Genomic DNA, 15,024 nt, shown 5'->3' with positions numbered 1-15,024 from the left:
CCAGTGATCCTGGTGGCCCCAGATTGGCCTCAGCGGCCCTGGTACGCAGACCTGGTGCATCTGGTAGCAGAAATTCCCTGGTGGCTGCCACTAGGGGAGGACCTCTTACTTCAAGGTCCAATCTTTCACCCTGCTTTACTTTCGCTGGCTTTAACGGCATGGCTGTTGAAAGCCAGGTGTTGAGGAACCGGGGTCTGTTGGACTTGGTGATTCCAACTATGTTGAGGGTGTGGAAATCTTCAAGGAAGATAAAGATATACCATCGTACTTGGAAGGCCTATATCTCCATGTGTGAGGAGATAGGGTGGCATCCGCTCCTCTTCTATATCCAGGATCCTGCTGTTTCTTCAAAGTGTAGACCAGAAGTTGGCATTGAGCACCAAGGGGCAAATTTCAGCTCTGGCTGTCTTTTTCCAGCAACCCATTGCGTCTCACTCATTGAGTACCTTTTTTGTTCAGGGGGTGCAGCATGTAGTTCCTCCAGTGTTTCCTCCATGGGATTTTAACCTGGGGTTGTCGGCACTTCAGAAGCCGCTGTTTGAGAATCTCAGGGAGATTTCCTTGTTGACCCTTTCACAGGTTTTTCTAGTGGCCATCACTTTGGCCAGGAGGGTCTCGGAATTGGCGGCCTTGTCCTGCAAGTCTCCTTATCTGGTCATCCACAGAGATAAGGTGGTGTTGCGTTCACAACCGTCCTTTCTACAGAAGGTGGTTTCAACTTTTCATATCAATGAGGACATTGTATTGCCATCGTTGTGTCCTAAGCCGAAGCACCCCAAGGAGGTGGCCCTTCATGCTCTGTTAGGGCTCTGAAGGTGTACTTGTCTGCCACAGCTCCCTCTCAGAAGTCAGACTCAGTTTGTTTCGGTGGCTGGTTCAAAGGGCATGGCAGTCTCGTTGGCTACTATTTCCAGGTGGATCAGACAGATTGTAGTTCAAGCCTACACCTTGAAGGGGCAGGTGCCCCCCTTTCCAGTCACGGCCCACTCTACAAGAGTAATCGGACGCCTTGGGCCTTCCGACACCAAGCGTCAGTCGCTCAGGTGTGTAAGGAGGTGACCTGGTCGTCTGTCCATACGTTTACCAAGTTCTACAAGGTAGATGTCAGTGCATCGGCTGATGCCTGTTTTTGGCCGCAGTTTTGCGGCTGTGTAGTTGCAATTTTTTTTTTTTTTTTTTTGGGGGGGGGGGGGGGGGGTTGGTTTCACTAGTTCCCACTTGCCATGGTGGAGGAAGTGTGTTAATGCGGGGTTTTTTTTTTTTTTTTTCACCCCTCGTTTGGCACTGCTTGGGGACATCCCATTTATTTAGAGAGGAGTTGTGTCGGTCGGTGAATATAAGAGAAAATGGGATTTTTGTACTCATCGTAAAATCCTTTTCTCTGTAATTAATCGACCGACACAGCACCCACCCCTCTTCTGTTATACTGCTTGTTGATGTACTGAATCTGCTGAGAGCAGCAGGGAGGGGTGTTGGGGAAGGAGGTTCTCATCCAAGATGTGTTAAGCCAGAGCTTTGAAAATGGGTTGTGGATGGGTATTCCAGCATGCAAATGTCCCGAAACGCACAAATTGCAACAGAGTGGCTCAAGAAGCACATTAAGGTCCTGCAGTGGCCTAGCCAGTCTCCAGCCCTTAATCCCATAGAAAATAAGTGAAGGGAGCTGAAGGTTCCAGTGCCAAACATCAGCCTCCACCTTGACTTGGAGAGTATCTGCAGAGTGGGACAAAATCCCTCCTGAGATGTGTGCAAGCTACAAGAACTCTGACCTCTGACTGCCAACAAGGGTTTTGCCGCCAAGTACGAAGTTGTGTCTTGCGAAGGTGTCAAATGCTTATTTCACTCATTAAATTGCAAATCTAACTTTAAAAATTTTTTCCAAAACAACTTTCAGGACAGCCACCTGAGATCATGGCTCCACCTCCCAAAGGAAACTCCTCCTCCATCAGAGCTTTTTAGGGAAGTCTCCGCAGCCTTCCTCGGTTTGTTTCCTCCAACATGGAGGAACACCTCCGGTGGGGGCCATGATCCCTGGGCTGGTCCTGGAGGTCGTGGGGCTCTAACCTGAATTTTCTTTTTTCAGAAGCTGGTCCTCCCATTTTCCTCCTAATGTGGATGGCAGCATGGGCTTTCTCTCCTCCCATGCTCAGAGCCAGTACGCCGGGGGTTCCTCTGTCCCCTTGTCAGAGTGGCAGCCGCTTTATTTATTTTTGTAAATCTCCCACATGCAGCACACGCGGTCGCTCGTCTCGGGCGGCCGAGAGGGCTCGGCCGCGTCCTTGGGGAATGGGGGGGCGGGACTTCCGGCGTCATTTGGAACGCAGGAAGAAGAGGACCAACTGGCGCCTTATTTCCAATCGGGCGCAGCGGCGCTTTCAAATCCGGGACCAGCAGCAGTGTGTTCCAAGCGATGGATAGCGATATGGACAAGGGGGCAAGGCACCAGCAAGGTGAAGGTAGGAGCAGGGCTCTGATGTGCTGGATCCTATGCTCCTGTGTGGGGGGGGGGGGGGGGGGGGAGGTGTTCACACTTTCTTTACCCCCTCACCCCCCCCCCCCCTCCCTTGCTAGGTGTGCAATGGTGGAAGGTTCTGGGGGGTGTTGGCTTGCGAGGGCACTGGGAATGGTGGTTTCTCCCTTAGTTGCACCTGGGTGATTTTTGCATCCTGGATTCCTTTGCTACTCTGTAAATGGCTATTGCCTATATTGCTGATGCCTCAGCAAAATCTGTCCATATGTCAGCCAGGTCAGCCGCCCTGACCAATTCGGTTAGACGGGCCTTGTGGCTGAAGACTTGGCCAGGGGACGCGGCCTCAAAAAATAAGCTGTGGCTTGCCTTTTTCGGGGGATTTGTTTGGTTCAGAGCTAGACTCGATTTTGGACCGAACAGCGGATAGGAAGAAGTCCTTTCCCATAAAGAAAAAGCTGGCGCGTAAGCTTTTTTTTTTTCGGGGACCTAGGGGTCAAGCAGAGGTTAGGATGCAAAACAGGAGGAAATCTTGGGTGCAGAAGCCCAAGGTTAAAGGGGAGTCCTCCTCAATCCTCCAAGCCACAATGACTCTTTGGTCAGAGTAGGGGGGACTTCGGGAGTTTCTACCTCAGTGGGAGACCATAACTCAAAATCAATTTGTCTTGAGGATGGTTTCCCAGGGTTACAAAATCGAGTTTAGAGTACCCCCCCCCCCCCTTCAAAGATTCCTAGTCACCAATGTTCCCAGGGACCCAGTCAAGGCCCTTGCTATGAAGGCCCTAATTCAGGACCTGATGTTTCAAGGGGTTGTTTGGCTGGTCCCAGCAGAGGAGTTGGGTCAGGGCTTTTACACTCATGTGTTCCTAGTCAGGAAACCTTCAGGAAAGTTCATTCTAATTTTAAACCTCAAGGGTCTGAACAGGTCAGTACGGTACAAGAGGTTTCGGATGGATTCTTTTCAGTAAGACCTCCTGTCCCCAGGATGCGTACCTTCATGTCCCGATTTGGAGCAGGTCTCAGATTTCTGAAGTTGGCACTAAGGGAAGGGAGCAGGGGTGTTAAACTACAATTCAGGGCCTTCCCCTTTGGTCTGTCATCCCCAAGGGTATTCACCAAAATTATGGCAGAAGTGTTAGCTCCCCTTCACATGGAGGGAATCTCAGTGATCTCGTATCTGGACGAATTGTTTTTGCCCCGACCAGGGAGGGGTTGCAAAAAGACCTCGACGGAGCCTGCTTCCACTTAAGGACGTTGGGTTGGGTCATAAATCTTCAAAAGTCAAACCTGGTGCCTGCTCAGGAAGTGACATTCCTGGGGTTTCGGATCAGTTCCTTAGACCAAAAGATCTTCCTGCCAGAAGAAGAGGGAGAAGCTGGTTCAGGGGGTAGCACAGTTACAATGCAACCAGCCCCAACCCATCAGGGAGGTGATGTCGGTTTTAGGGACATTGACTTCCTCCATTCCGGCGGTCCAATGGGCAAAGCATCACTTCAGGCCTCTTCAAGCTTTCCTTCTGGAGGTTTGGGACCATCGTCTGAGTTCTCTGGACGATCTGGTGAGGATCCCCACCTCGGTAAGAAGGGGTCTGTGGTGGAGAAACCCAGAGTTGCTTTCGGAAGGTCTGTTATGGTCCTTCCCGGTCCAGGTGCAGCTGACAACCGGCGCCTGGGGTTGGGGGGCCCATGTGGGTCCAGTGCTCATCTTCCATAGAGGCACAGAGGTCCTCAAATTGGAGAGAGCTGAAGGCAATGTGGGCCTTCACAGATGTGGTTCAAAAGAAACACCTCCCAGATCCTGTCAGACAATGCCACGGTGGTGGCATGTGAACAGACAGAGGAACCAGAAGCAGGACACTGCAGGTTCTAGCAAAATGTATCCTGGGCTGGGCAGAGCGGTTTACTCAGTCCTCATCAGCAATCCACCTAAAAGGGTCCCTGAACTAAGGCAGATTTTCTCAGCAGGAACCACTTTCTAGAGGCAGAGTGGCATTTGAATCCAGAAATCTTCAGACTGATTGGAGAAAGATGGGGTCAGCCAGAGGTAGATCTCTTTGCCACTCAGGAAAATGCCCAGGTCCCTCTGTTTTTCTCTGAACAGGCACGAGAGGTCATTGGGTGTGGACGCCTTAGCACAGAGCTGGAATTTTCAGTTAGTCTATGCCTTTCCCTGGGAAGAAGATGCAGGGGTAATTCTGATCACCCCTTTTGGCCCAAACTATCATGGTTCTCAGCCCTTCTTCAGATGCAACAAAGACCATTCTGGCATCTCCCTCTGAGACAAGATCTTCTACAGCAGGGCCCTCTAGTCCAAGACTTAGACTAAGGCTCACGGCTTGGTTTCTGAAAAACAGCTCTTGAAGGGTTTCTCAGACAGGCTGGTTGCTAACTTGCTGTCCAGTAGGAAAAAAGCCAGGGCAATATATTTTAAATATTGGAAGGTGTTTAACTCCTGGTGCATGACTTCAGCTAGGTCACCGAGACTAATTGCTTCAGTTCTGGAATTCCTACAGGAAGATGCTGATGATAAGTTGGCAATCGGCACCCTAAAGGTGCAGATGGCCACGTTGGTCTTTCTGGAGAAGCTGTTGGCATCAGACCCATTAGTATCAGCTCTAAAAAAAAAAAACTATCTACTGTCCTGTAGACCCTGACCAAGGGTCCATTTGAACCTATTGTTTCAGTCTCCCTGAAATGGATTACTTTGAAAACTTTTTTTTTTTTTTTTTTTTTTTGGCCATTACTTCAGCTAGCAGAGTCAGTGAGTTGCAGGCATTAGCAATCAGGGAGCCGTTCTTCTCTCACTTAAGACAGTTGGATGCCCTTTGTTTCATTTTCTGGCACTAAAAAGGGAAAACAGGCATCCAAGGGAACCATAGCCAGATGGCTGAGAATGACAATTTCGGAAGCATATTCCTGTGTTGGTCAGAGGAGTCCAGTGAACGTGCGGGCTCATTCCACAAGGGCTACAGCAGTGAGTTGGGCAGAGAAAGCTGGGGCCGCCCCCGAACAGATATGTAAGGCTGCTACCTGGTCAAGTCTAACGACATTTGCCTACCATTATAGGCTAGATCTTTTGTCAGCTGGGGATCAGGCTTTTGGAAGGAAAGTCTTACAGGCTGTTGTCCCACCCTGAATGGAGTAAGTCTCGGTAATCCTCTCAGGTGGCTGTCCTGAAAGTCGTTTTGGAAAATTCAAGTTGGACTTACCGGTAACTTGTTTTCCAGTAGACTTTCAGGACAGCAATAACCTGCCCTGTGGTGTATGTGATTTGCTGTAATACTATAACTGTCGATTATGTCTTGCAGTCGGGGTTGGAGAGTCTCTACAGACAACTGAGGAAGGCTGCGTGGAGACTTCCCTAAAGCTCTGATGGAGGTGTTTCCTTTGGGAGGTGGAGCCATGATCTCTCGTGGCTATCCTGAAAGTCTACTGGAAAACAAGTTACCGGTAAGCCTAACTTGAATTTTTTTTTTTTTTTTCCTGGATACTTTTCTCTCCCTGTCAAAATAAACCTACCATTAAAATTATAGACCCCTTTTTTATTTTCAGTGGGCAAATGTACAAAATTGGCAGGGGATCAAATACTTTGTTCCATCACTGTACCAGTCGCCTGGCTGTGATCTATGGGTTGCTGACCCGGTCTAGAGTTTATAGGAATGTCAATAGCCTGTTCTGGGAATCTTGCTCACTTATCAGGGGTAACGGTATCTGAGGTTTTAAAACTATTATACAAGGCTACAGATGCCTATGACAATGTAGGTACAAAAGTCTTGGTCTCTAACCAGTGTGCAAATTGTTTTTTTATATGCTTTCTCTGCAAAAAAGTCAATAGCTGCAGTTTGGGGAATGTGGTTAATTGACATGTGACCAAATCAAATTGTGTGGGGTTTTTATAAATGTTCTACTAGTGCCTGTGGTAACTGCGGCAAACATTAACTCTGTACCTGCAAGAGCCTATTCCCAGTATGTCTAACACTATCTTATGCTTAAGGTGTACACAAGGATGCACAATTGATACACTGAAATACAACTAATACAGATGTTTAACAATTCCCTTCCCCATACAAAAAATGTAAATGGGCCACATCACAAACATTAACTACAGGTAAAGAATTTTTTTATTTTAAGTGTTTTGCTTTCATTGCTGAAGGGAAAATCAAAAGGCACCTTGCAAAAAAATGTAGATAATGGACTACTTTGTTCCCTAGCACAGCCCCCTCCCTACATGTCATGGCTCTTCGCTTGGAGTTTTCAAAATGACTGTGCTGGCCCAGCTTCTCTGCCCCTTTCACATCTCTACATAACGCTTTTTTTATGTAGCTGCTATGAGGGAACACTAATGTAATTTGAGTGACATCTTGCATTTGCTGCGACTGACATTGCTTCAGGATGGCAGCAGTCTTGGGCTTTTGGATACCTATCCAAAGAAAGCTTACAGGTAATGTCAATAAAATACTTTTGTAAAATGGTGTACTCTAATGCTGATGTGCATTGGAATATTGTTGAAATGAATGGTCGGGCATAAGGGTTTCTTTAAGGTTACAGGTGCATACTAATGTTTTACATTTATGGCGGTGGTGAACCTTGGCACCCCAGATGTTAACATCACTTCCCATGATGCTCATGCACTGCAGTGTAGTTGAGCTTTATGGTAAATGTAGTTCCAAAACATCTGGGGTGCCAAGGTTCACAATTGCTGACCTAGGTCCTTTCACTGCTTTTGAACAAAACCTACTAGGTGTGTTCTTCTCACTTGGGGTTTTTGACACACATGGGTAGTGGGTGGATTTGGTCAGTGGTTGGCAGTTGAGATTAGTCACCAGTCACCTGTCTCTTGTTGCAATTGCCATCCACCAGGTTGTTCATGGCTACTGGAGAGATTTTCTACTTGGAACAAATCAAAGGCTTCCTGTTCCGGAAACAACTTGTGAACAACTGGGTCCTTCAAAAAGAGAATGTGTGGCTGACCAGCCTCCTACCAGAGAGCCTTTTCCATCTACTGGAGTATGACACAAAGATTTATGAAGGTAATATTACAGGAAAAGTTGGATTGTATGGATGTATATTTGACACCTACTCCAGTCTGATGTTATAGAATATTGTAAAATGGTAACAAATGATCCCTTTCTTAAATATAGCTCCAGAGCACACGTGTGCATCTGCACTGGGGAAAATGCAGTAAACTGCTCCAATACATGGTGCATTTCCCCATGTTTTATCACTTGGTGTTTCTAAACCCACAACAGTAAAAAAGTCTCTATATGCAGTGAAGCATGCTTTGTTGTACTAACAAACTTAAGGGGGTTAATCCTCTGCACTGAAGTCTGTCTGATCCTGTCTTCTCTGATCCTCCCCTTCCACTGTCCCCCAATCCATCTCCTGATGGAACAGAGCCTTTGGAGTCACTCTGCACATGGGGTGTATTTTTTTTCTTCTTTGGAAGTCACAAGACTGCCAAATACTGCTGACTGTTTGGCAGTCTATAGTTACTAGACTAATTGCACTTCCATGTTTGGTGTACTGCCAGAGACCAGATATAGTAAATGCAGGGTTCTGGGTTTAGTAACACTTTGCATTTCCGCTCGGGGTAAGGGTCTAGTATGGATTTTGAGGGGACCCTTAATATCCATACCAGATCCAAAGGGCCTGGTAATGGACTGGGGGAATCCCATACCATCAATGACTTTTATGTGCATTGCCAGGACCGACAATTCATTATAGCTGCAAGTAATTTTTAATGACTTTTTTTCCTTTTTAGAAATGTCATTTTGTGCAGGGACTGTTGTAAACATAGGGAAACGTGCGTCACTTTACAGGCATACTATAGACCCCCCCCCCCCCCCCCCCCCGTACAACATTTTAAAGAATATTACACTTTAAGCTTTAAAATCACTGCTCCTGAAAACTGCTTTTTTTTTTTTTTTTTTTTTTTTTTTTTTATGCATTGATACATGTCCCCTAGGGCAGGACCCTGGTCCCAAAAAAACACTTTTTATGACCGTGCATACAAGCCTTTTTCAAACTGGCACTTTTGATCCATGTTTGTCTCAGACTTTAACGGTGTTCGAACAAATTGTTAGCATGTTCTGCTGTGAACCAAACCGGGGGGGGGGGGTTTGGGGGGTGGTTCAGCTTACCCCTATGTTACAATTTGGGCAAGTTATAAAAATTGAGTAAATTACAGTTTTTGCTTTTTTTTTTTTTTTTTTTTTTTTTTTTTTCCCAGAGAGACTCCATGGAGATACAGTGGGAGCCCATTTAAGCAGATTAATCTGGCTCTATCTGCATTCTGGTCAGCAGATCTACATGGAAGCCATGAAGGGTTTTGTTTATGAATGTGCTTATGCAAGCTATGTATACCAGATGTATGAAAGTACCAGTATACCCTATGTGGGTTTTTAATGGGAAGCATTTTTACTTTTTTACACTTTTTTAAAGTTTTTTTATTTCTTTTAGAAAACTGCACTTTTTAGCAGGTTTGCTTAGTAACCTTTTACCTCCATATTTATACACCTGTAAAATACATGAATTTTAGGATGCATTCTAAGCAGCAGGCACAAATCTATTTATCCTAATTTCTTTTTTTACATTTAACTTGAGGCCAAAGTTGAACTATTTTTTTTAGGCTGTTCACATGAACTGCACCACATTCCTGTTAATTGGCATGCAATTTAGTGCAGCGTAATTGAGACCATTCCCTTGGCATTGGTTTAAATTGCGCTGGATTGCAACTAGATCGCATGGTAGTTTATGTACCATGTGATCCAGTACTGGCAAAGGCACTGCGTTTGCCACCTGTTAGGATTTCACTGACGCCCGGTGCAGATTGCAAGGGAAGTGCAATTTGAATGTGGTGTGAAACGCTCAGAATACTTTCCTGCACTGCATCAGTGTACACCTAGCCTCAGACTATTGATTTGTTATACATATAAAGGACACTGCAGAGCATTTGAGATTAAGGCTCCTTTCACACTGGGGTGGTTTTCAGGCACCACAACACTAAAAGTAGCGCCTGAAAAAACAGCCCCTTTCACACTGGAGCGGTGTATTCACCGCTCCTACCCATTGAAATCAATGGGACAGCGCGGCTATACCGCCTGCAAAGCCCCTCTTCAGCCGCTAGTGGGGGTTAAAACCACCCAGCTAGCGGCCGCATACCGCCGTTAAAGCGCGGCTAAAAATAGCAGCGCTTTACCACGATGCCCACACCACCCCAGTGTGAAAGGGGCCTTCTATACATTGGGGCTGTCTAAAGTTTATAGAAGCTCTGTAGACTAGCTTTAGCTTTAATATTGACTTGCCCCTGAAAGCAGTTATGTCTTTTGTAGCGTCTAGTTTCTAAATTGAATAAACTTGTTGCTGCCTCTCATTTTCTTAGAGTAGATTGAAGATAAAAAGAAAATTCACTATCTTGGAAGTTTTTGTAGTATAAAAAAAAACATAAGCAAGGCATTATGGAAAGCCAGTACAGCAAATGATTCCATTGCCAGCCTAGGTTTACTTATGGTAGTCATGGGTGCTCAACCTGTGGCCTAGCTGTTGTTTAACTGACGGCCTCATGGGACTTGTAGTTCAAGTATGACTCCAAAGGTATAGGCATGATGGGACTTGTAGTTCTGCAACAGCAGGAGGGCCACAGGTTGAGCACCCATAAACTAAGGTATGTTTTGGGGTCTGTACCTACAGGCGTATGCCATAAACTAGCTTTGAGAATGCAGCAAGGACTAATCTTTCTATATCTTTCTTTTATTATAAGGACTGTTTAGGATGCATATTATATGAAGAGCAGACTGATTACAATTTGTATAGGCGGTAACCACGACTAGATTTTACCTCCCAAGTTGAATTCAAAAGCATATTGGTTCTGTGGGTTACCTTTTTGCACACTGCTTTTGCATTTAAAATGTTAAATATCTTGTTGGCAAAATGTGTACAAATGTGTTTTTGCTTTGCAAACATCTGATTTGTCATGCTTTATTCTGTACAAAGTTTATTTCCAGGTTTTAGTTGAGGTGACCACATATTTTTATTGTAGTGTATAGCCTATAGTCCATCTCAATCTTGAAAATGTGGATGTAGGTATTGGAATGAATCAGGGCAATAAATACCTACTTTATAAATCTAAACTTGTATTGGTACTTTTTTTGAATTTTGTATTCTTGCTAATGTTTTACAATTCCAAACAGTGAAAATGTAGTACAGTCCACTTTGGAAACGGCTTTTGTCTAGCCATCTAGTGGCAGCCTCATGCAGGAGTCTTGTTGGCATTACATGATCTCCAAGTTTCCATTGGTTTCCTCCCACAGTATCATAATATACATATTGGCAGCAAAAGGGAGCTCTCGTCTGACTTGCAGCACTGCAAAGTACATCCTGCATATGTAACATGTGTGGCTGCCTGCTTTTACAGTTGGGCTCAGGTTTGCCTACCCAGGCAGAAATCTTGGCATTGTTGAAATTATGACCATTCTTGACAACTTATTTAACCACTTCAGCCCTGGAAGATTTGGCTCCTCGGTTTTTTTTTTTTCCCCTCTCCCCAATACAGCGCTGTCTCTTTAACTGACAATTGTGCAACGTTGTACCCAAACAAAATTGACTCCCCCCCACAAATAGAGTTTTCTTTTGGTGGTATTTGATCATTTCTGCAGGGTTCTTTTAATCCTCCGGAATTACAACATTATTGCAGACATATTGGTCACTTCTGACACATTTTTGGGTCCATTGGCATTTTATACAGCTATCGGCGCTATAAAAATGCAGTTTACTGTGTAAATGTCATTGGCAAGGAAGGGGCTAACTTTACCTAGGGAGTGATTCTAGCTGGGGGGATGGGACTGCATAGGGGAAACTGATCTGTTCATACCAAGTATGAACAATGATCGCTCTCCTCGCCCCTGACAACGCTGAGATCTGCCTGTTTACATTGACAGATCTCCGTTCTGTTGCACAATCGCAGGTGCCCAGCTGTTGCCACGGTCGTGTGCCCCCTAGTAGTCAAAAGGTGAACAGACTTGGATATGTATGTTTGCCCAGGGGAGCCAACCTGCTGCAGTATATAACTGGCAGCTGGGCGTGAAGTGGTTAAGGATGGTGAATATAAAGCTATTTTTTTTTGTTAGGATAAAAAAACACCCAAATGGCCCTGTTAAAAAGTTTACATACCCTGACGACATGTTTGGCCTTGGTATAGACCCAAGCTAAAATGGCAATTAAAGATTGATTTCTAACATCTGCAGCTTTTTAAATTGCAATTGGCATATCTGTATAACTAGTCAATTGGTTGGCTCTCGCATAACCTCGGGAAATGCATTAAATAGTCTGTGTCAGCACTTAGAGCTTGTCTTAAGTCCCCACACTTGGGGACTTTATCTGTGTCAGCACTTGGACTCGGCACAAAGTCCAAAAGTGCTGACTCTGCAATGTCTTTACTTGCTACCACCTCAAAGGGGGGGGGGGGAGAGAAACCCTGGCCCTTGTGTTCTATTTTTGTGCCTGATCCTTTATTTCTTTTGAAAAAACCAAAGGCTGCTCTAAAGATGGTGTGGTTGTTTTAAGGAACATAATATGAAAATACTTGCTCAAGTTTGAGCTGCATGTTTGAGTTGCCAGACGCAAGCCTCTACTGCATCAATGCCACAAAGCTAGGTTACAATATGCCCAACAAAACCTTGACATGCCTCATGGCTTCCGGCACACTAGAAAAACTTAGGGGGCAACAAGAATGCCATCCCTACTGTGAAGCATGGTGGTGGCTCACTGACTTTGAGTGCTAAAGGCATGAGGATTGACAAGATAAATGCAGCATGTTATCAGAAAATACTGGCAGACAATTTGACTAGTTCTGTGCGACAGCTGCACATGGGATGCTCTTGGACTTTCAGCACAAAGCCAGGTTGACCCTCCAATGATTACAGCAGAAAAAATGACTATTCTGGAGTGGCCATCAGTCTCCCGAACTTAACCTCTTCAGCCCTGGAAGATTTTACCACCTTCCTGACCAGAGCACTTCCTTTTGTTACATCAGGGGACACAGAGCCATAGTACTTACTACATGGTTATATCGGGGTATCGGGTGATGGACACTAGCATGCCCCTTAAGGTGTGAACTTCCCCCATATAACCACTCTCGCTACTAGGAGTCCTCTTTTTTTTTTTTTTTTTTTTTTTTTTTTTTTCACCAGTGTCTAAGGTGTTGGGCACGTGTAAGGATGTGTACTGAGCTCCACAGGCAGTAATCCTTTGAGAGCCAGCCATCCTGACCGGATCCATTCTGGTGTCTTCATAATGGACTAAATGAACGGTACCAGGGCCTCGTCGTCCGAAGACGCACAAGGTTTTGCTTGCGATTGCTTTTAAAGCTGGGCCCTGGGATCCAGTACTTTTTTTTTTTTTTTTTTTTTTTTTTTTTTTTTTTGTAGTAAGGCCAATAAGTTTACTGGCAGGGTCTTCTCACAGGTCCAGGATTGCAGGATTACCAAAGTGTACCCCTGTTCCTGAAGGTTTCCTTTCAAGATCTTGGAGCCTACCGCGAAGGGCTTTTGTTTTTTTCTGCTAAAACCCTGCGGCGAGGAAAGGTAAGGGAAAATTTCTCCGGAATCTCTCCTTCCATGTATTTTTGCCATGTCTGTCAACACTGGAGGCTGTATTGAGCACTCGCCATTCTGAAGCTGGAAACGGCAGAAGCTTTCACTCTCAAGCCAGCTCAGACCCTCGGGTGTAAAGGGGGGTTCTGATCACTTCCTCGGCCCCCAGATTGGTGGTTTTTGACTCCTTGAATGCCAGCTGCCTCCTTTATTGGGCAAATCGCAGCCGTTTTAGAGGTTCCCTTGGAGGAACAAGGCACAAGGTTTTTAGTCAAATCTCTTCACGGTCCCGAAACCAAACGGGGAAGTAAGACCTATTTTAGATATCGGATCTAAAATGGCACCTGAGCATCCGATCCTTCTGCATGGAATCAATTGGGTCGGTAGTAGCCTTCCTCCAAAGAATTTTTGGCCTCAATTGATATCAAGGATGCCTATCTTCATGTGCCAATATTTCCCGCTCACCAGAGGTTTCTACGCTTTGAAGTAGAAAGCTGTCGCTTTCAGTTTGTGGCCCTGCCATTCAGTCTAGCCACAGCTCCTCGAGTATGCTCAAAGATTCTGGCTCCTGCTTTAGCCACATTAAGGGCTCAGGGCATAATGGTCCTAGCCTATTTGGACGACCTACTCTTAGTAGATCATTTGGTTTCCGGGTTGGACCACGGTCTGGTGACAACAGTAAACTACCTGGAATCTCTAGGCTGGGTTCTCAACCTAGAAAAATCTTCCTTGAGGCCATCAAGGAGAGTACAGTACCTGGGACTAATCAGATACCAGGCAGGGAAAGGTATTTCTACCTTCAAAGAGAATCTGTTCCATTGTAGAGCTAATTCATCTCATCAAGGCAAAGGGAGCTTTCCATTCGGTCGTGCATGAGATTATTGGGGAAGATGGTGGCCTCCTTCGAGGCTGTCCCTTACACACATTTTCATTCAAGATTGCTACAAAACGCAATCCTGTCAGCCTGGAACAAAAGGGTTCAGGCCTTAGATTTTCCAATTCAGCTTGCTCCTGTAAAAGTACATCGGAGCCTGAAATGGTGGCTGATATCCAGCAACCTTCAAAAGGGAAGGACATTTCTTCCTTCCACCTTAAAGGTAGTAACTACGGATGCCAGTCTTTTAGGCTGGGGAGCGGTCCCTGGATTCCGTCCAGGGAAAGTGGTCCAGGTTGGAAAGGACCTTGCCTATCAATATTTTAAAAATTCAGGCAATCCGTCTGGCTTGAAGGGCTGTCCTGTCAGGATTCAGTCCAACACCACGGCTGCGGCTTACACCAATCACCAGGGAGGCACGAGGAGTCGTGCAGCCCAGAGGTGAATCATGTTTTGTCTTAAACAAGGGACATTGTGTTCTGCCCATCGGCAGTGTTCATTCCTGGGATAGAGAATTGGCAGGCGGTCTACTTGAGCCGCCAACAACTGTTTCCAGGAGAGTGGTCTCTTCACCCCAACATCTTTCTGGTGGTATGTCAGATGGGGTACTATTGAAGTGGACATGATTGTGTCCAGATTTAACAGTTGACAACTTTGTCAAGGACAAGGGATCCGCTAGCTTGCGGAACGGACACAGTCTTCCCATGGAATCAGTTTTCACTGATCTATGAATTTCCTCCAGTTCTGCTACTTCCGTGTCTTCTTCGCAGGAACAAAAGGAGGTGATTCTCGTGGCCCAGAAGGCCTTGGTTTGCCAAGATCATAAGGATGGCAGTAGGAGTTCCATGGACTCTGCTATTATGGCTGGACCTTCTTTTGCAGGGTCTATTCCATCCTACCTTACAAATGCTAAATTTGACGGTCTGGCTATTGAGACACACATCGTAAGGGGTTGTGGGTCATCTCCAGTCATATCTACCTTGATGGAAGCCAGCATCATCTACTATAGTCTGGAAGGCATTGCCTGGTGTGGATCCAGGGGTTGGCACCCCAGGAAATATTATAGGTAGAATCCTTGAATTCCTACAGATGGGA

At 45.6% G+C, this 15,024-nt stretch overlaps 1 protein-coding gene across 1 annotated transcript in view; it reads left to right on the top strand.

The window, feature by feature from the left end:
* The window catches only part of LOC143987887 (uncharacterized), a 44,752-nt gene extending 34,157 nt beyond the window's left edge, over positions 1 to 10,595 (top strand). Inside the window, exons 7-8 of the mRNA XM_077487044.1 lie at positions 7,327 to 7,496; positions 8,696 to 10,595. Of these exons, the coding sequence (XP_077343170.1) occupies positions 7,327 to 7,496; positions 8,696 to 8,871 (346 nt within the window). The 3' untranslated portion in view covers positions 8,872 to 10,595. The remainder of the gene's footprint in view (positions 1 to 7,326; positions 7,497 to 8,695) is intronic.
* The last annotated feature ends 4,429 nt before the right edge of the window (positions 10,596 to 15,024 follow it).

Source organism: Lithobates pipiens, unplaced genomic scaffold, assembly GCF_037356315.1.
Source record: "Lithobates pipiens isolate NorthernLeopardFrog02 unplaced genomic scaffold, aLitPip1_a1.2 Scaffold_18, whole genome shotgun sequence".
Classification (NCBI taxonomy): domain Eukaryota; kingdom Metazoa; phylum Chordata; class Amphibia; order Anura; family Ranidae; genus Lithobates; species Lithobates pipiens.
The sequence above is the reverse complement of the archived record's forward strand: the minus strand, read 5'-3'. Positions and strand labels throughout refer to the sequence as shown.